Source organism: Gopherus evgoodei, chromosome 2, assembly GCF_007399415.2.
Source record: "Gopherus evgoodei ecotype Sinaloan lineage chromosome 2, rGopEvg1_v1.p, whole genome shotgun sequence".
Taxonomy (NCBI): domain Eukaryota; kingdom Metazoa; phylum Chordata; order Testudines; family Testudinidae; genus Gopherus; species Gopherus evgoodei.
Genome location: NC_044323.1, coordinates 61,010,050 through 61,032,334, shown reverse-complemented (window position 1 = coordinate 61,032,334; position 22,285 = coordinate 61,010,050). Strand labels below are relative to the sequence as shown.

At 38.4% G+C, this 22,285-nt stretch overlaps 1 protein-coding gene across 1 annotated transcript in view; it reads left to right on the top strand.

Annotated features, from left to right (window-relative positions):
* The window catches only part of TRA2A (transformer 2 alpha homolog), a 45,266-nt gene extending 26,100 nt beyond the window's left edge, over positions 1-19,166 (top strand). The window contains 5 exon segments of the mRNA XM_030550774.1: positions 3,612-3,800; positions 16,458-16,573; positions 17,057-17,173; positions 17,963-18,030; positions 18,232-19,166. Coding sequence (XP_030406634.1) covers positions 3,612-3,800; positions 16,458-16,573; positions 17,057-17,173; positions 17,963-18,030; positions 18,232-18,242 — 501 coding nt within the window. The 3' untranslated portion in view covers positions 18,243-19,166.
* The last annotated feature ends 3,119 nt before the right edge of the window (positions 19,167-22,285 follow it).

The window sequence follows — 22,285 nt, the reverse complement described above, 5'->3', positions numbered from 1 at the left end:
TTATTTCATTTCATTCTATGCTTTCTTTCACACACAGTGCCATTCCCCCACTGGCACGACCTGTTCTGGCCTTCCAGTATATTTTGTACCCTGGTATTACTGTGTCCCATGGATTATCCTTATTTCATCAAGTTTCTGTGATGCTTATTATATCAGTATCTTCATTTAATGCAAGGCACTTCAGTACACCCATTTTATTATAGCACTTTAAAAACTTATCCCGTTTAAGCTGTCTGCCATTACATAACGGCATGTAATAATCTAATCTACCTGGATTTTAGTAAAACATTTGATACAGTTCTATGTGGGAAATTATTAGTTAAATTGAAGAAAATGGGGATTAATATGAGAATCAAAAGATAGGTAAGGAACTGGTTAAATAAAGAGGAAACTACAACAGGACATGTTGAAAGGTGAACTGGCAGGTTGAAGGGAGGTTATAGTGGAGTTCCTCAGGGATTGGTTTTGGGACCTAGTGTATTTAACATTTTTGTTAATGACCTTGATACAAAAAGTGAGTGCTAATAAAAACTGAATGACGCAGTGGGGACATATTGTCAATACTGAGAAGGACATACAAAAAGATTTGGTTGACCTTGAAAACTGAAGTAATGGAAATGGAATTAAATTTAATATTGCAAAGTGCACGATCATGCACTTCAGAGACTAATTACAATAATTTTTGCTGTAAACTGAGAATTTACCATTGGAAGCAACTGAGGAGAAGACAGACTTGGGTATATTGATTGGCAGCTCAATCATCCTGTGATCAGTGTGATGCGGCCATGAAAAAGGCTAGTGCTAGACTGCATCAGATGAAATATTTCCAGTAGAGCTATGGAATTACCGTTGTGCAAGGGTACTGGCGAGACCATCTGGTTACAATGTGCAGTTTTGGACTCCAATGTTTAAGATGAATTCAAACTGGAAGCAGGTGCAAGAAGGGCTACTAGTATGATGAGAGAAGTGGAGAAACTGCCTTGCTAGATGAGACCTATGGAGCTTGGCTTGTTCAGCCTTACAAAATGAAGGCTGAGGGGAGCTATGATTGCTCTCTGTAAATATATCAGGGATAAACACCAGGGAAGGAGAGGAGGCCTTTAAGGGCCATTGTTGTCACAGGAACAAATGGATATAAAATGGCCATAAATAGGCTTAGGTCTGAAATTAGACACAGGTTTTTAACCATCAAAGGAGTGAAGTTCTGGAACAGCCTTCCAAGGGGAATAGTGAGGGGCAAAAAACCTAACTTATTTCAAGACTCGGCTTAATAAGTTGACAGAGGGGATGGTATAACGGTAGCTTGCAGTGGCCCTTCCGCTATTGCTAGTACCAGTTATCCCCAGCCGTCTGAGATGGGACGTTAGCTGGGGAGGGTTCTGTGTTACTACAGAGAATTCTTTCCCAGGTAGATCTGGCTGTTGGGCCTTGTAGACATCCTCAGGGCCTAATCAGTTGCCATATTTGGGGTCAGGAAGGAATTTTCCCCCATGTGAGCGTGACAGGATTTTTAGCCTTCATCTGCAGCATGGGGCATGGATCATTTGCTGATTTGAACTTAGAGTAAATGTTTTGATTTCCTGTAACTTGAAGTCTTTAAATGAATGTCTGAGGACTTCACTAACTCAGGAGTGAGTTAGATTCTGTAGTTTGCAATGTTCAGGAGGTCAGGTAAGATTATTATGATGGTTCATTCTGGCTTTTAAATCTGTGTCTGTATCAGTTCTCACATGAATTATAAACACTTCTGTATAATATTGTAAATGAGCTTACACTCAGACACAAAACTTTAAGCTTTGTAAATTATAAACAAGTGTAAAACAGGTAGAAAATGTTTTAATCATGAGAAAAGCTTAAAGAAACACCATGAGTTTGTGATCTGGTCAATTAAAGTAGTAGTTCTGGAACTCATATCTTTCCAGGAATCCCCTGTCAATTTTTATAGCACGTACAATCACATTTTTCTTTTTAAACTTTCACTTTTATTGAATAAGATTTACACAAACAGAAATAATTCAAACTGTGCATTTGACATTATTGAATAAAGTAAACCAACTGAAGGTACAAAAGAATGTTCTCACTAAAATTTTAGTTAATTTTAAATTCTAACAATGACAAGAACAAAATTATCATACAGATGTTTGATTTTTAAATTTAAAGTGGCTTTTATTGCCTTAAACAGGATGGAAACCTCATTTCAAATTGCACAGGGCCCACACATTGTCACAAGGAGTGTTTCTTTTAGAATAACTGACATGAATAAGAGGTTCATGCCAATTGTAGAGATATGAGATCCCTTAGGGAATTAAGGAATGAAATTACACTTTTTTATGTAAGTCAATGACTTGCGTCAAGTTAGTGGTCACTGAAAATGTCAGTGAATTATTCCATGGCTGTGGAATTATGCTCCAAAATTAAAAATTAAAAAAATATTATTTTCGTCACAGCTCCATGGATCAGGAACATGTAAACCAGTGCACTTTTTGTGGCTAGAAAATCTGAAACCATAGTTCTGAAAGGTGTGAACTGCCCAATTCACTTCATTGTTCTATCTAAAATGATTAAATAAATTTCAACCTTATTAACTTTCACTGCTAATAATTGTAGCTGAAACATTCAGCTACTGCAATTAATCCCACAGTCCTAAAGTGCTTCTGACAGTTCCGAATGTGCCAAAAGTTTCAAAAGTTTCTACAATGCATTGTATTAAAACTAAAATATCCAGCATATCAAAAAATGAAAACGTGGAGACAACATAAAATAAATGTAATAAAAAGTACTGTACTAATTGTGTGTGGGTTAATGTTACATTTTTTAAAAATATGTTAAGTAAAAGTAGTAACATTCAATTGAAATGAAAGTGCCAAAGAATTTCCAGTCTACCATGTAAGAATCCTGGCATCTTGCTGCAGAACTGTGGTCCTACTGGTTTTGGAGTGCCAAGGTCCCTTTAAAATAGTTCACATTTATACCATCTAGATAAAATGAGCTTGTGATCTTGGTCTGTTTAGAGGAATAGGACAGAGGTGCACCTTACGAACCTAAATTGAGCCTTTTATTTACAGACATAAAACTATTGTTAGGGGGGAATGACAGAAATAGTCACAATCTTTGGAGAAGATTACAGGTATACTAATGGTTGAGATGTCCATATCTAGCAAAGATAAATTAGGAATTCATGCACCCCCATGCTAAATATTCATGAATAGTGTGTTAAATGATATTCCAGTCTCTGCAGAGAGGTCAAGGATGGAATCTGAATGGAGAGTAGTGCTACTCTGACCACTAATGTCTGTCCTTCCAAATCAGGCCAGTAGCATATTAGTAAGGGGCAGTATCGGAAAGCTTCCGGAGCAGCTGTCTACGTTATAGTTGTTCTGTAGGGGAACAAAAGGCTTCATTTTCCAGTACTGTGAACTCAGCATCACTTGCTAATATTTAATTTGCTGTAATAGATTTTATCAAAAAATTAAGTTTGATTTTTGAAAATATCTTTTAGTTCATTAAGGTTGAAGTGCTAAGCTTTGAATAACTAGTAAAACAAATAGTAGGCTGATATGATAGTAATAACATTTTAATGGAATATATTTTGAACTTTTTTGTTTTAACAGGCTAATCCAGATCCTAACACATGCCTTGGAGTGTTTGGCCTCAGTTTGTATACCACTGAGCGAGACTTGCGTGAAGTCTTTTCCCGTTATGGACCTTTGAGTGGCGTCAATGTGGTTTATGATCAGCGTACTGGACGATCAAGAGGATTCGCTTTTGTTTATTTTGAGAGAATAGATGATTCTAAAGAGGTAAATTCATGTTTATTGCTCTTGATTGTAGTTCATTTTTATTACATATTTGTAAAAAGCTTCACATATTTTTATACATTTAAATTCTTTATTTTGTGAATCTCAGTGCTGAAAATCGCTGTCTAAATAGTACATTGGTCAAATTCATGAGAAGTAATGTTTTAGTGTTTATAAAACACTGCAATTTTATATACAAATATACTGTTTGAGCAAACATTATTGGGCTTGACAGCTGTGAAGTGCAATCAGTATACATCCATTAACACAACCATAACTACCCACTAGTGTTTGCCTCAGTACATCTATTACAAAATGGAAATAAAATCTTTAAAGGGGCATAGATATTTTTAATGTTATGAAACTTTTTAAACATCTGCCTTTAAAAAGTTACTTCTCTCTTCCCTGAGCAGTCTCTTATCTGTCAGAATCATGAGAAATACCATTGTTTTCTCTCACATAGTCTTGAGCTTTTGTCTGTCGTCATTGTTTTAAGGAACAAGATTTTGACAGCTTACTTCGACTATCACTGTGCGCCTTTATAGGTCAGTGGGTTACTAATCAATGCAAAACATTTGTACGCACCTGCTGCTGGGTTCTGATCGTTCTCCATCCTGATACGGTCAGTTGAGGAGGAAGAATGGAAACCAAGAATCTAAATTGATTTTTGCACAAAGGGTACAGAACACCATAGAAAAGCAGTGTCTTTTTTAAAAAGATGTGTGTTAATTCTTCCTAAATAGGAAATTATATTGAAACATCTGTGGCTGTGAGGCCACCTTGATTAAAGATACTGTATCTCAAGTTTTTCTAAACAGTGCTCTGTCAAAATGAAGAAAAATAGACACCAAATCAGCAGTTTCAAGTTTGCAGTCAATGCTTCTTCCATTAAATTAGTTTCTCAATAATGCTGGGATGTGACACCTCCCCTGCTCTCCCCCCAAGTGGGTCATGAGGGGGTAGCTACCGGATTGGTTGCACTCCGGGGGCCAAGAAACAAAAAAAACTTCCTATGCTAAAGTAGAAGATATTTTGATAAAGAGGAAGGGTGGGTTAGTGGTTAACATCGGACTGGGATTTGAGAGATCTGGATTCCGTACCTGGTTCTGCCTCAGATTTCTAGTGTAACTACAGATGAGTAATTTGCAGGTTAAGTTTTCTGATTGTAAAATGGAGATAATAGATTCAGGAATTGCAGTAAAATGAACCTACCTCGTGGGTGTATAACACCGGTTAATTAATGTTTTTTGTTAAGCACTCGTATGACAATGTGAGATAGGAAGAAAGCTACCAAAGGCTGCAGCTTTTAGGAGTGAGGAAGAGAAGAACTTTCTTTTTCTTGTAGTTACTTCAACTCTGTTATTCCACAGTAACTTGAAATAGTTGGATGGAAGGAGGTTGGGGAATGGAGGAAATCATAGTTATTATGAGCACCTTAACACATTGCCCCCTGTCTCCAAACTGAGGTCCAGTTTCTTGTTGTAGAGCCCATGTTTGCACTTCTTTGTGGCCACAATTTTGTGGGATTTGGATTGCAGTAAGAGTGTGATTTGATTGGATCTTCGGTGGGAACAGTTCATATCCACTGTACTAGACCGTGCTCCCTCTTCTTCACCAGTTCGGCTGAAGTAAATGGAAGAAGAGCACTATTTTACATACGTTTGTGAATTACTTGCCATATGTAGAAGTCATGCATGCCAGCATGTGTCCCTTAAAGTAATCCATGTAAACAGCTATGCTTTAGGTCTTTCATGAACTAGTCCAGAATAAACAAGTGTTTTCTTTAGACCAATATCAGGTTCATGTGCATTGTGACATGTCTGAAATTCACTAAGGGTACATCTACACTACAGGATATTTCGAATTAACTTAAACCGGTTTTATTAAACAGGTATTATAAAGTCGATTGCACACGTCCACAACTAGGCACATTAATTCGACGGTGTGCATCCATGGTCCAAGGCTAGCATTGATTTCCGGAGCGTTGCACTGGGGTAGCTATCACTATAACTAACCTAAATCGATATGTTAATATCGTTTTTAGCGTTACTACTCTCGTTGGGGAGGAGTACAGAAATCGATTTTAAGAGCCCTTTAATCGATTTAAAGTGCATTGTGGTGTGGACAGGTACAGCGTTAAATCGATTTTAACGCTGTTAAAATCGGTTTAAACAGCATAATGTGGACCAGGCCTAAGATTCCTTTGAGCTTTTAATGTGACCCTGGCAAAGCTGATCAGCTTTAAGTTATTTAGTAGCTGTGTTTTCTGCTACTGAGTAACTGGCTACAGAGACCCCACCTTAAGCGAAACTTAAGATTCGTTTTAAAGTTTCTAGCCCTCATAGTTATGAGAGAACATGAAATGAACGTAAACTGTCTCCGTTTTGTCTTCCTAAGTGCTTAGACAGTCTGAAACAGTAGATCTAAGAGGTGTGAATTATCCTCATGCTCAATAGAGCGTTAATTCTGGAACTGAATTATGACAGTTTGTGTCAGCCTTGTTAACTTTAACAATGCTGACCACATTAGCAGAAACATCTGGCTATTATGCTTATTTCACAATCATAAACTGTTTTCCCAGTTTCCAAAAGCTCCAGCTATCTCTTAACGAGTTGATAGTCTCCAGCTTCCACAATGCAGTTCTGTATTTTCAGCACAAAATTCTGCAGCCGATTTAAAAAACTGATAATTATGGTGCAATGTTTAATTGAATTTAACATGCTATTATTTAATTCTGTAAAATTCTCCTTCAGTGTGAAACTGCTACAGAATTTCCAGTCTAACCAGAGTGCTAAATTCTGTCACGGCAGAATTTGGGTCCATTCAGCATGTCTCAGAGTACACACAACTGCCATCTCTCCATATGCTATCCAGTTCCCTCTACTAAGTAAAATATCATAGGTGGTAACAACCAAATTCCACATCACTTAATAGCCCCACCCTATCATTTCTCATTAAGTATCAAGATGTTGACTCCCACCTTCTGATTGGCTCATACTAGCCTCCATTACCCACTTGTCAGATTTTCAAACAAGACGTTCATTGCTTTCCCATGCTGCCCCTCCTGCTTGGGAGAAGCTTCCTGTAAACATCTGCAAAACCACTTCAGTGTTCTCCTTCAGATCCCTCCTTAAAACTCTCCTATGCCATGATGCACCCAAAAACTTGACAACAGTTGGGTTATGGTCTCAGCACACCAATAGCCAATGAGGCTTGGCCAATATTATTTAATTGCTTCCCTGTGCTCTTTTTTGTAACCCTCTCTTGTTGTACAACTAGATTGTAAGCTCCTGAGGCAGGAACCTTCTTTTTTGTTCTGTGTTTACGAAGTGCATGTCACAGTGGGGTCCTGGTACATGAGTACATCTCATAGGCAGTATGAAATTACATATAATTAATGTCTGTGGACCTCTTGAATTTTTCTGTCAGACTTTAGATAGGTCTTGAGAAAGAGGCAGTCCTTGTAGCAGTAATTTAGTGGCCACTCTCCAGCAAGGGATAAAAGCAAAAACCTCAGCCTTACTTTGGTTTTGATTCTATTGTTGCATGATGTAGTTAAAGTAGATGGCATATCACTACACTCATTCCAGCTGAACAGGACCCAGATGGAGGTGTGAGAAAGCTGCTTCTCTTTTTCAAGTGGTGTCCCTATGGGTGCACCACTTTAGGCACGCATGCACCTGTTGATCCCATGATTGGAGATTTTTGCTTAGCAATGTCCATTCAGTCTGCTCATCCATGCTTATGCCTCCTTGTGCCAGATACCAAGGCTATATTGGGGGGTGTGGGCAACAGCCCTGAGTTCCTTCTCAATCGCCTCAGCCTGAGACGAAGCCTTAGTGTGTCCTCCTTGAGTGTGCCTTGGCTTTTCTGATATTTCTATAGTGGTATAGTTGTTTTATAGTTGTTAGTATAGATTTAGTTAGATAAGTAGTGAGAATAGTTGTACCGTCTTTACCTTCTGGAAGACCTTATTTTCCTGGCAGGGCAGATCTGGCTCACCAGGCTTCAAATGTTGCCTTTCCTGCTGAGAGGCTGTATTTGTACAAGATGGCCACTCTAAGTGTGGTAGGGCTTGGGAAGTCAAAGTCTGCCAGAAGTGCAATTTCTGGCTGGCCCTGAAATCCAGAGCAAGGAAAAACGTTAAACTCAGTCTGCTAATGATGGAACACTCCCTTCAGACAGTTCCTGAGGTCAGGTCAGGACGGAGACACACACACTCACTCACGTCTACAACTGTCTCCAGACAGATTCAGCACAGGCTTCTCCTAAGGAAGGAAAATGTTGGAGGCTTCAGGAAATGCTTCTAAAAAGAATATTGGCTCTCACCTTAAGGACCCAGCTCCAAAACAAGTCCAGGACCTTGGTGAGATCTATGGCCTCTGAAGGAGCTACCTCTTGACTCAATACCACTGAATCAAAGGGACTCCTCATCCAGTACCAGAGGGGCTGTAAAGTCCTGGAGCACCAAGGAGAGAGAGAGAGAGAGGTCCAGTCAGGACTTGGTACCTTCTACCAGCAAGCAGGGCAAGCACAGACACTCAGGACAGGCACCATCAAGTTCAGCCCATCTGTCAGTACCCATGCATTCAGCACCAGCAAGCAACAGCACCACACACCGTTGGCTTTTATTTCGGTATGCCTAGCATTGGCGGTACCATCAACTTTGGCGACCATGGCCTCCGCTATCATGTTGGTACTGATCCTCTATTCGGTACCACAGGAGTTCAGATATACTAAGGCAATATCAGCCTTCCATCCTCCACTAGAACGGTTTTCCATATTTGCTCAAGCAGTGTGGTCCAGGCTTATTAAAGTTTTGAGGAATGTCTGTCTCCAGATAAGAAACACTGCCCCAACCTGAGACCTCTGGTACCTTATGAGACCTCCATTCGAACCAGTGGCAACCTGCTCTGTTGCTTGGTCTGTGAAGACAGTCTTTTTAGTAGCCACCACGTCAGCCATAAGGTCAGGGAGATTGGATCCTGGATGGCAGATTCCCTTTCTCTATCCCCCATTTATGGTGGTCTTCAAGGGTAAGTTCTCTTTACATCCTCACCTTAATGCTTATCTAAGTTTCTATCAGAGTTCCACCTTATTCAAGCCATTCATCTGTGGGTGTTTTTTTCCAAAGCTACATAGTTCTCTACAGAATTTTGTTTATATACCCTGGATGTCAGAAGAGCATTGGTCTTCTGCTTAGATGGGATCAAGCAATTTAGGAAGACACCTAGGCTCTTCATTTTCTTTGCTGATAGATCCATACAGTTCTCAATCTCTACTCAGGCTATCAAAATGGATATCTAGATGTATTTATCACTTATGATGCCTGTGGGTGGTCATCCACACCCCACCCAGGTAATAGCACATTCAACCAGATCACAGGCAACATCTGTGACATTACTGATTGAGTGTATTAGTATCTGAAATACTGTAGGGCTACTACATGGGCTTCAATACATACCGTTTTCAAAATATTACGCCTTGCTCCATGCTGTCCATGCTTGGTTCTGCAGTACTGTCTTCAATTCTGGACTCTTCTGAAGCTCCCTCCTCCATGAAGGTACTGCTCAGAATTTACCTGAAGTGGAGTTCTCATAGGGACACTTCTCAAAGAAGAAGAGGTTGCTTACTTTGTGCAGTAACTGGTTATTTCAGGAGCGGCAGGAAGCACCCTAAAGTATGGGGACCACTAGCGCCCAAACTGTGACCCCTTCCCCTATGGCCCCTCCACCATGGCCCTGCCCGCCCCTTCCCCCGGTCGTTTGCCCTTGTGGCTGGTTTGCCCTTGCACTTTTAAAAGTGGATGGGGCCATGGCCCTCTTGCCTCTTTTGTTCCAGCATTCCTGAGTTATTTGAGAAGTGTGTCTCTAGGGGTGCTCCACTACCCACCCTTCTTCCCCTCTGCTTCAGACTATTCCTGTTCTCGGTGGAGAAGAGAGGGCAATTCACCTGCGTGCCCCTCAATAGCCCTGGTACTGGGTGAGGAGGCATGGGCTGAATGGACAGTACTAACTGCCTCTGAACAAGGGCTTTGAGGGCTGAACGTGCACCTAAAGGGGGAGAGATCTCCAAGAACCACAGTTACTTCACAAAGTGAGTAATTTGTTCCCAAAGAGCTCCCACGTAGAGTACTGTAAAGATCTACTTGCTGAGCTTACAAGACACCATGGGGTCAACTAACAAATCCATCTTTGTTTTCAACAGATGCAATACATGGCTTCACAGTTATATTCCAGTGTTTCCAAAAGATAAGCTGTTGAACAGCCTTAATCCACCCAGCTTCTTGTATCTGACACCAATTTAATAGATGTTGCTGTTACTACAAAGGCTGTATTGAGTGCATTTCTTGCTGCTGTAAACTTTTAGCAGTCCTGTACTAGCATGCTATTCTATAAGGCAGGGCTGTTTCACTTGCCAACCTAAGACCTGTTTTTCTTCCAAGTATATGCAGAGTTTACATGTGGTCCATCTGGCATGCTTTTTTCAAAACAATGTTGCTTAGAATCTTTAAGAGTCCAGTTTGGTCATTAGTTGCTATTTTCAAAGCAGAGGTACCCAGACTATTCCACCTGCTAGAGTATTTTTGTCCTTTTCAGGATGTTTATTTGAGCAGGCCAATTGTAAAACACGGATTGTTTCTGAGGGCACAATCTTTGAGGTTGTCTGATTTTTTTTTAAGAGGAAAGGAGACGTTTTATCACTCGTTATATTTCTTAAGAAACTTGGGTATTTGTTTTTGTGTCTTGTCTGTTGCAGTATGTTGTCACTTGTGTTTGATCTTCCTTGAGTTACTCAGTCTCAAAGATTGAGATGTTTAAGGAATGGCATTTTATTACAAGGGATTATCACATTTGTAATCCTCTCCCTTTGGAGATAATTCACAGGATTGGCATTCATCATAAAATTCTAACGAAAAATCATTCTACCTCCATTTGTTTACCGCATTGTCACTGAAACACCTTGATGGAATTCTAGCCCATTCTCACCTATCCACCTATTTGTGTTTTGGAGTTCACTTTTCTATTTTAAAAATGCATCCTCAGGAATGTTGTTTATGTTGACTAATAATATATATGGCAGCGGGGAAATACTACTACACTCATAGCTAAAACACTTTTCAGTAACAATGCTGTACAGGTAGGGAAGTGGAATGCCTTCTCAATAAAAACCCAAGTAGAATATCTGTAACATTGTGTATTTGCTTAGTAATGTGTCAGGAAACTTCTAACTGTGAGAGACTGGATAATTCAGGGTATTGGTAATTATATGGATTTTTTCAATTTTATGGATGCCAGTTCTATGGAATGTATTGTTGCATTAATGTTATAAAACTACTTTTAGAAGTGGTGGTAATTTACACTCTTGGCAATCTAGGTAAAGGCACCAAGGATTGTGTAGGCATAGAGACTGCACTGCTTTTTAGACCTTTATAAATTAATTTCCCTGGGTCAGCATAACACATTAATAAAGCATGAACTTGACATTGTTGCTAGATGTACTTTGTGTTTCCGTTCTGCAGATAGAGAACTTAAGGGTGGTCAATTCATCACCTTTCCCAAGCACTGAAACATGAGCTTAAATCCAAAAAGATCACAAATATTGTGACCAAATATTTACATTACTTAAGACCACTGTTAACTATGTTACTAATTATCAATACTAATTACTCTACAGTGCTAGCCTATCGGTGTGTTTAGAAATAAATTTACATTTTTATTATTACAGACTTCAAAAATTCTCATACAGATTATTCAGTGAATGCTTAAAGAAATTGTTTACATTTAAAAAAAAAAACAAATCATACAGAAGGCACTCTTGAGAACAAATGAACCAGCAGAGATTAAGAGACCTATGGGATTACTATTTAAAAACGTTTGCTGATTGTAAAATGCACTGACATTACTGACACACTCATGGAAACATTAGAATAGCATTCCGATTAGAAATTTTGTTTTATATCCTGTATTTATCTACTCGTAAATTCTTTAAAGCTTTTTAAAAAAGAGGATCCCAAATTCTTAGCAGGATGTTTAAATATGTAAAATGCTGGCTTGCTTGCAATTTCTAACATTTAACATTAGAAATACTTACGCCAGAGCAGGAAACTGATGCAGACTCTTACAAGGAAATAGTCCTGAATGTTAGACTTGACAGATTACAGTAAATAAAAAAGCTATTTTTATATGCTTAATTTGCTTGCATTTTTTTATTCTGATCTGAATGAGATATTAAATAATATTGGTTTCACAAAAGCTTTAGTTTAATTCATTCATTGTGACTGTCTGGTCCTATCACGTTTTAATATTGTTCATTGCATCACAATTGTTTTTTGTGGAAGTGATTGACGTAAGGAGGACATCAGGTAAGAAATAGGCAACAGAAGCCAATGACTTAGTAGAAATCCTTTCCATGTAAGTAATCACAATTCTTTAAGAAATACTGAAAATAAATAAGTGTAGAAATATTTGAATGTGTCCCAAAAGTCATTAACTACTATTTAGAAGTTACAGCTGGAAGTTTTTTATTTAAAATATTTTACCGTGTATAAGGGTATTGCTTTTACAACTGAAGTAGTAAATTACTAAGTATGCTTGGCCTGCTTCATTGGTTTCACAGATTCTTGAAGCTGTACATAGCACTTAATGAGACACTGTCAAATAAGGTCTCTAATGTTTGATCTGTTTGCAGTTTGGGTTGTATCTCTTAAAACCAAGTATGTAATTGGCACAATTATTTTAGTGACTTTAGGACTCATGAAATATATTGACAGAGGATTTCACTTTGTAGAGCTATCTGCTGAATAAGTGCAACACACATAGATGGCGTACGGCCTCCTATGTGCCTCAGTCCTCCCCATGGTGGTTTTTCTAAGGCAGAAATTCCCAAGCTCTTGTTGTTACATACCCTTTCCGGATCTACCAGCTGTCTGCATACCTCTAGCCTTTTCATCATTGGTAATTTTTGTGTTCTAAACACTACCTGTCTTTAAGCCATCTGTCCATATTTCCCTGTTCTCTTTGGTACATTTGGAGTAAATCAACTACTGTATTATAACAAATTCCCACTGTGTTAAAGCTTTGACTCATTTATTATGAAAATACAGTAAATTAAATAAAATCCACCGTTGCCCAGTTTCTCCCATGTATCCCTTGGGGTATGCATACCACTGTTTGGAAACCTCTGTTCTAGGAGGATGAAAGAGTAGTTGAGTCTCTACCTATTGAATCCTTGGCCATTGACACCTACGGTAAAGATGGTATACCAGTCCACTAGGATCTACACAGACTACTGACTTTAAGTTAATAGGCCACTGAACAGCTGTAAGGATATAAACAGTACTAAGCTGATCCAGGTTTAAGTTAACAATTTAGAATTGAAGGATTCACATGCGGTTACCAATGTTCATATACTTCCACTCTTTCTCCCTCTGTGAAGACAGTGACTTAAAGTGTTTCCCATGGAATCCACCCAAGTAAACTGCAAAAACTTATTTCTGTAGAAGAGCTGTCTGTTACCTCATCTTATAAAAGCCATGGTGATTTCAGGTCATCTAGAAATATTCAGGAATTGGGGAGAAAATCAGAGTTCAAATAGAAAAGGACAAAATCAATAGGGGAAAATATATTATGGCTCGGAAAGAGTACTAAACAGTGATGTTTAAAACCAAAATTAAACTATAATAATTTTCTCTTAAATTTGGGCATCTATTATAGATTTTCCAGACATTCAAATCATACTGTTTTTCACCCTTTTGATGAAAGTGAATTTCTGAGACTGTGTATGGATATGCAATCCTATTTGAAAATATATTTGCTACAAATGTGTTAAAGAATTTGATTAACTATGGGGAACTTTCCCTAAGCAAGTAAACATTTAAACATTTATATGCTTTACAGTAATTAATAAAAATATGCTTTGCATACAAATACAAAATAGCAGTACAGACTGATATGTTTGAGATACAGAAATGCAAACTATCGAAAGTTATTAGCATTCCTAATGTGTGTCCCTGGCAATAATGTCTGTGCAAATTTAAGACACTTTCACCTGTGGACCGTTTAGAAGCAGGAAATGGAAGCAGATTTTCAAAGTGGCCTTTGTTTAGTCATTTTGCAATGATCCTTATTCCCTAGATGCCAAAAGCACTCTGTGAACGATCATTGCAGGGATTTCTCTGTAGTTGCTTTGTGCTGTTAAAAATAGTACACAGTATCATTAAGAAGAGTTGCTAGTGGCTGAAGGTGGGATCAGGTTATGAAAATTTGACTTTAATTACCTTTTAAAAAAAAATCTAGGCCCCATTGTTCTTGCCTATTGAGTAAATAGATGTCTATAAGAACCCTAATACACATAGGTAAAAAAGAAAATCACTTTACGTTACTTTAAATATCCTGGCCATGATGCTGACAGTTGTTCAGCTTTTTATTTTGTGTTTTATGTGTGGGAGGGGGTAGGTTTTTGGGGGGACAGTGTCTTTGTTTTGTTTTTGATAAACATTCATTGGGACACTAAGCAGGCCAGTCAGGTTTTCTGAAGAGCTGGGGAATTACAAATTCAACTGTTGAATCTTTATTAACGTGTAATGTACTTAATGTTCTTTGGGGAAACAGTTATTAATATTTCGGATCACAATAAGACACTAGAATTACTGTCTTGAGATCCATAGGTACATATCTTAATGGTAGTTTCTAAGACGTTGTTCCAGTTAACACCACACACCTTATTTGCCAGTTAGGTATGTTGTTGGGATATAGCAGCTCTCAAAATGTATCATCTTCAAGGTTGACTTCTCCCTGAAAGGGACAGGGCCATTTGAAATAGAAATTCCTTTTCCTGTAGAGTTAGCTCTTCAGTTAAACAAAAACCTCAATCAAGTCTGTATTGTTGAACCGCTGTCACTTCAGCCATATTTCCTTTGTAAGACTTTACCAAATTGCTGGTTCATAGTTCCTGAGATTTTAAAATATCTTCCACCTGAATATTAAATAACCCCACCCTTTATACCTTATTTCACTTATCAAGTTTCTGAGATGCCTATGTTCAAAATGACATCACTTGAGAATCCTGTTGAGTTCTAGGGTATTCTGTAGCCAGTTGCTTTTTTATATCTGAGTATATCTTTGCTGAACAGCATTTTATTTTATGGCATTATAGGAGTATTTAAAAGATTATGGGGTATGCAAACACTTCAAAACCTTGTATTTATATGTTTAAGTGTAATGTTGAACGATTGAGTTCTTGCTCATTATCCTTTGCTCTGCTATTCACTGTACTAAATCTAGCTAGTTTTGAGCTTGAATAGATATCACTAGGTGGCGATATTGTTTAGATTTAAACAGCATTATAAAGAGCAAACTAAGTGGGATTAAATAGGTTAGTAGAGAATTGTGATTTCCAGTTTGGAGGGAATATAAACAGTGACCATGTGATGTCTTGTAGATTCCTATTGCATTGATTTAACATTTAAATTATAAAATTGTTGGTCAAAAAAGGGACTTGAAAAGGAATCATCTGAATCTTAATTTTGTTTTAATGGTTACAATTTTAGTTACTTTGTCTGTAAAAGAATGCTTTGTGTATCATTTACAAGACAGCCTTAAGCGTGGTGGTGATATTTAACTTAAAATCCATAAAATGGGAACACATTTGGTGTGCTAATTTTAATAACACTCTATTTAGCTCACATAAGAGAAGGAAAATACAATCTACGTCAGATAAACTAATTGTTAGTATGACTGATCAATCTAAGACCTGTTAGCTGAGAATGCCCTTAGATGGAAGGGGCCAGAAATTGCTGCTTATTGCAAATAACACTTAATTGTAACCTAATAAATATATTTAAATAATAGCAGTTAACTCTGATCTCTTTGACTGAAGTCTTAGATTATATTCGCGTAACTGTTTAAAGTGTGTTATGCTCCGTTGAATTCCAGTTTGAATTATTTGGAATAGGGCTAGGGGGCCATTGTATTGATTTAAAACCGAGAGTATCAGGGGGCCACTGAATGAGTGCGTGCGCGGGTCCCAGCTCTGTCTGGGGGCGCAGCCTTCCAGCACAGTCCCTGATGTGTATTGGTTTAGCGAGCTGCACAGAATGCGAGTAGGGAAGAAAGTTGTAATTAGGTATCCATGTAGGCTGAACCCGCCATTTTATTAAGCTCTGCTGGAGTAGGTCCTTGTAAGGGAGATGGCAGGAGGCAGAGCATGAAATGGCAGCCGACTAGCAGTAATGCGGCCATATGCATCCCGCAGGAAGCCACTGTGTGCGCGGCTTCTGAATGCGCCCGTCCCCTCCGCGGGCTCGGAAGGATGCCGTTTACAGGGAAAGCTGCTTTGCTGCCTGTTAACTTTCTTTGTTGGCGAAATGTCGAAGTGCTTTGGGGAAAGCGTCAGTATGTTAATTGCTAGCACAGTGATCGCGCGTCACGTAGCTCCAGCGTCCCAGGGCAGGCAGCTGCAACACTCCGCCTGCGATGGGCATGTCGGCTGGCGAGAGGCGCCGCTCGCCACAGCGGGGCGCTAGTTACCAGCCTGAGTAGATGACGTTTGTTCAGGGCTTGTGCCGCGTACTGAAAAGCGAAGCGCTCATTTATCGCCTATTCATTAACTAGTGTAGCATCTCGCGAGCTAATGGCCGGGCCCCTGTCTCCCCTGCAGGCGATGGAACATGCAAATGGCATGGAACTGGACGGCAGGAGGATCCGCGTGGATTACTCCATCACCAAGAGAGCGCACACTCCCACCCCAGGCATCTACATGGGCAGGCCAACCCAGTAAGGAATTTACTCAGTGTAAACGGACCTCAGATCAAGTTGAACTAAGTGTTTTAACTACCAGCAGCATATTTTGTGAGGGTTTGTCGTCTAACCTTTTTAAAGCTGTTCGTTATCTCTAATGTATTTGCATGCAGTGGGGGTGGGTTTGTTGCAGTTGATCTTGAGGTACACTATTAAACCCTGTTTTAGTATGGTATTTTTACTTAAAGCCCAAGAGCTTGCTGAGTGAAGAATATAGTAAAAATAAACAAGATGGGGGAAACAAATTGTTCCAGGGCTCTTTAATGTCTAAACCTCACCCCACTCTGGTTAATTAATGCACTTAGTGATTCTTTAAATGTGGAATTTACTGAGTCTGAGACACAAAGTATACAGTGAGTAGTTGTCACTTGAGGACACTGAAGTTAATTTTAGAGAACTTAAAATTAACAAGAATGAAGGCAGACTTGTATGCTTCTTTTATTCCTTTTTTTTAAATAGCAGTGGAGGTGGCGGTGGCGGTGGTGGTGGAGGAGCAGGTCGTCGTCGTGATTCCTACTATGATAGGGGATATGATAGAGGATATGACAGATATGAAGAATATGACTACCGGTACAGGTAACCAGTTTGATTAATTATTTGATTCTTTCATTTTAATTTTTTTTAATATGTTGCTAGGGGGAGACTTGCAACTCTCATACATATCTGGTGTCCTTAAATTTCAAGTGACTGCTAGGAGAAGATCAGCAAAAGCAAGCCTTGTAGCCTTACTAATGCAGTTATGTCAACTAAATAACATATTCAGCTGTCCACATACTCCTTTCTAGGAGAATAAAGGGGGGAGAAAGGGAAATAATGTCAGAAGGGAACTGGAGGAAAGGCTAATATAATAGAAAGGTGAGGTTTCAGAATCGGGGGGAGGAGAAAAAAGATTTCTGAGCGCAAGCTATTAAGAATGCATGTTAAATAGGCAGGGGTGCAAATAAAATTAAAATAGGAAAATATTAAAATGAAATGGAAAATGTAATATTGAAAATAAAGCCACTAAAGGGGTGGTTAAGCATGAGGTCAGATCCATTTAAAAATCTTTCTCCTTTGTCAAAGTTGTCTAGTTAAACTAAATTCTTTGGGGGAAAGGACTTGTTTCTACATGTCTGCAGAAGTGCTGTGCACACTTTTTGGAGCACCATATAGGATAATAAACATTCTAAATTCGAAGTTTTAAAATACATAATACTTGGAATAGAGAAGCTAGGAGTGCCTTAAATATTTTATTGAGTCTCTGCCAAATCAGATTTAAATCAACCATACAATCCAATCATCCACCATCAAAGGAATAACTATCACAAAAAGTGATTGTATAAAGACATTTCATAACAAAGCAAAAACTTCATATTCTCTTTAAAGGAGACGATCACCTTCACCTTATTATAGCCGATATCGATCACGGTCAAGATCCCGCTCCTATAGCCCAAGTAGTATATGTAAATAGTTCATATTAAACCATGCTAGTGCATCTGGACTTGATTGTTAGTTTTAATGGAAAATTGACTCGTGATGAATGAGAGATCTTGAATGTGGCAACAGAAAATTCGCCTTCGTGTAAGTTCTGCTATTGCACACTTGAATGTTTAAATATACATGAATTTTATAGTAATATTATCATCTTTTTTCAGGACGCTACTGAAGAATGGAAGAATTCCAGTTGTGGACACGATTTTTAAATAAAGTTCTGCCCTTAGCTTCCCTTTGGTCTCCCCCTCTTTTCCCCTCAAATCTCTTATAAGATCTTTGGTTCATTTAGAAGATACATCTTTTCAGTTGAAGTATTGCTGTTTTCCACCCCCTTTTAGTGTAATACTCTTAAAATTGTAATTGTTGTAGTTTTGTGTAGTTAAACATCTTAAGCAAAACTAAATAGAAATCCCAAAGTGGTGTTACATTTTGTAAGTCATTCTGTTTTTGTTTTTAAAACAATTGTACTCCTGGCTAATCTAATGAGGAGAGGAGAGCATTGATGTTTTTTAAAGCTTGCATGTTGTGTGTAATATACACATTCAAGTACTTTAATATAAACCTGTGTTTCCAAAAAAAATTGTTAATCTTTCTGTTAATGCTTGGTTATTAATTTTGAAAAATAAGCAACATCTCTGAACCTTTTCTGTAATGGCAAATTTCACTAGATAGTCATGAACCCAACGGGTTTTTTGGTTAAATTGCTTTGAGTGTAGAATATTAGAGTTATAGCAAATTTTCATATTTGGTTTAACTTCTTTGGAAAAACAGATTCTTATACACTGAAGATAAAGGTTGTGTTTTATAGATGAAAAGTTCTAGACTGCTGCACAAGTTAAAACCATAAATATCTAACTCATTTTTTTTAATTGAACTCTAAGTAGTGTGTCCCCTTAATCAGTGCAGGAGAAAAAATATTTATTGAACATAGCAATTAGTTATATAATTGCTGTTCATACAAACTCATGTTGGTATTGCAATGATGGTTAAGGAAGTTCTAGTTTCCAGTCCTTTTGAAGTTTCTGGTATGGATAGAAAAATTACAGTTACATATTAACCTCTTCCTCCTCAAAATAAAGTTAATTACACAAATGGATTTTCATGTCTGTTGTTGTCATCTGGAAAATAAAAAGGTACTACTGCTATGGGCTAAATTCTAACCAGTGAGTTAGAGATGGAGAAGATCCATATTCCAAGTATCTCCTGAATCATCCAGCTCTCATGACTGGATTTAGATTACACTTTATTTATATTGATTTACTATATCTTGTTAGTTTTTTCACAATCAACTAATTAAACTTAACTTCCACAGTTAAGTAGTAATAGTTAATTTACTTTATTTCTTTTTGCATTTCATTTAGTTTTAGATTTGTAAAACATATGCCCAGATGGAGCTCTGGTGACATGCAGAAAAGTTTACCAATTTGAAGTGTATGCCTCCAAAGAAACCATCGGAAAACCATTGACAAAATTTAGAAAATTAAAATAGTTTCCCTCATTTACATGAGCTTGTGCACTAGCAAAATTTTTGGACACAACAGATGGCGGATGAATGTTTAAAATTATTTTATTGCATTTTTAACTAAATTTTTTAGGGTTTTGACTCTTCTAAATTTTGAGCTGAAATTTGCTCTCCTTTTAATTCCCAAGCCATCAAATCTTCCCACCATAATAGTTATTTGTATGTGTATAGTGCCGTAACTGAGACTCTCAAAGGAATTTTAACAAAATGGAATTAAGCCTAACACTGCTGTGAAGAAATTAAGTAAGTTACATTAAGTAATTCTTTGTTAGGCAAATGACCATTTTATTGATGCAGTTGGGGGGAAGGGAGGGAGGGCAGGAGGGAAGGTGCCCACAGGAAAAGGAAGTAGAGATTAGTGTTTAGTGACACCTGTGAAACTCATTGCACTTGCATTGGTGTAACAATGGAATAATTCTTATGCACAAGGAATCAAATCCATAGCCAATAGCTATGTTAATTCTACAGGGCTAATGAGGAAAGCTGTAAAAAGTATTGTTACTAAAGTAAGCAGACCTGACAATCAGGGATTGGATGTTTTCTATGAGCTTTGGTTGTAAGTTTTTTCTGAGCATAATGTTTATGCATTACCAGTCCTAGCATGAGGCGGCCTTGATAAGTGGCTTTGGGCCAGGACCACAATAGACATAGAAGGTGCCATTTTTATGTAGACACCTAACGTCTGAAAAGGTTTCATTAGTGTATTTTGTACTTGTGAAAAATGTTTTGCAAATGGCTGAGTCCAAAACAACCTGTAATTACCCAGGATAGCATAAATATGTATTAAACCAATGTAGATTATTTCAGTATTTCCTGAGAACAGCAACTGGCATTTTGTTTGTAATAAGTTATACAGAAATTCTCAGAAAATTGGTGGTAGTTGGGCCTAAAATATGTTTGCTATGAGAGGAAATAGCTTTACTGAAGCTACCATTTTAAAAATGCCATTTATACCATATACCCATACTTTGTGCTTGAAAACTTTGAGTTTTCAATCTCCTGTCTCAGTACATGTGAAGCATACAAGTGATGTAAGTTGCTTAAACTTGTTAATTTTAACAGAAGAAATGTGAGTTATGAAGCAGTCTTGATGCACTCAGCTGCTTAACACTTTCAAAAATAGTTGGCTTGGACCTTCTGTTTCAGGGTTTTCACCAAAGAGAATGGCTGGGCATGTCCATCTCCCCTCTTCTGATTCTTAGTAAAATGTTAATGAACAACGAAGGGGATCAGCACCTCAAGTATTTTTGCTTCATGGCACTACTAGTCTGCAATACTGGTTTGGTGCCTTGCTGCAGAGGAAACTCAAACTGTTGCTTAACCGTCTACTCCACTTGGTCACAGCACTATCTTGTGTTACCTTGAAGTTCTCCACTGACATGGTAGGAGTCAGCTTCTCTGGAACTAACATTTTTTGGACAACTGATGGGAACAAAAACAAGTGAAACCTATTGTCCCTTGCTCCTTACAAGGTGTAGCATTTTTTATGTTAGGCAAATGACCTAAGCACAGGCCCTCCTGGAGTGCCTTCTGTCAGGCATGCTGTCTTCTACACAACATCTGCAAAGTCCTCCTCAGGCTGCATCAGAAAGGAGGGAGGGGGTATATCTGTCATTTTAAGCTGGCAAAAGGTCTCAAAGGCTAGAGAGGAGCCTTTTTTCTTCCCTTCTCCTCCAGCACAGGGAATGTTCAGAGTGACCTCTGCCCAGAAAAATATACATAAAGGACTCTAGCTCTCATTCAGGGGCACCTAAGGAACACTTAGTGCAAAACCCTTTTCATGTACCAAACACAGATTACTTGAAAAGGACCTAGTATACGTAGGTCCCTTGTAAAGTACTTAAATGGGAGCTAACTGGCTTAGGGAAGCAAAGTGGTGTCTTTCAGATCCCAGGACTCCCTAGTGCTTCTTCCTGCCCCCAAAGGAACACTGCCCAGTGCCTCTATTGGATTGGTCTGCCCCCTGTTGACATACAACATACAGTTGCCCCACCTAAGAGCAATTAAGGGAACCATCTCTGAACAGCACAAAATACTACTCTCCTCTCCCACTGCTACACAAGCTGCTTTAGACAGCAATAGTTGCTGAAACACACTAAAAGGCCTTGGGTACTGAAAAACCCCAAAGTGGTGGTAGTTCTTATGCACACATAAACCCTGCCCTTGCACAAGGCAAGTTACCTGTATCAGACATGACACAATCAGAACCAAATCCTTTCCATCTACTTAATTTGATGCCACATTAGTGATAGAGGAAGAAGGCCTCAAAACCAAGGATAAGTTTCCTATTCAAGCTAGGATGGTTGCAGATTTTTCATCCACAACTTTATGAATGTCAGGAGATGAACACTTAGAAAAACATTAATGCTGAACAAAAACATTTCAGAAGTTGTGTAAGTTGCAGGTGCTTAAGGTTGATACAGCTGTGGCCTTGCTGACAAAAGACATGATCAGCTTGGACAAGGGAGTCTCTTTACCAAAGGATCCCATAGACAGAACACTACCCTCCGCAGAATGATTGCATCCTAGCCACTTGGTTGGAGGCTATTGTGGCTGTATCACGGATGGTTGACAGTCATTCCTAATAGATACTCTGCACATCCAAATGAACAGACTTTCCTCTTTGGGAAAAACATTAAAAATAGTGACAGCTAAAAAATAAGGAAAATAGAAAGTCATATTACTAAAGCCTA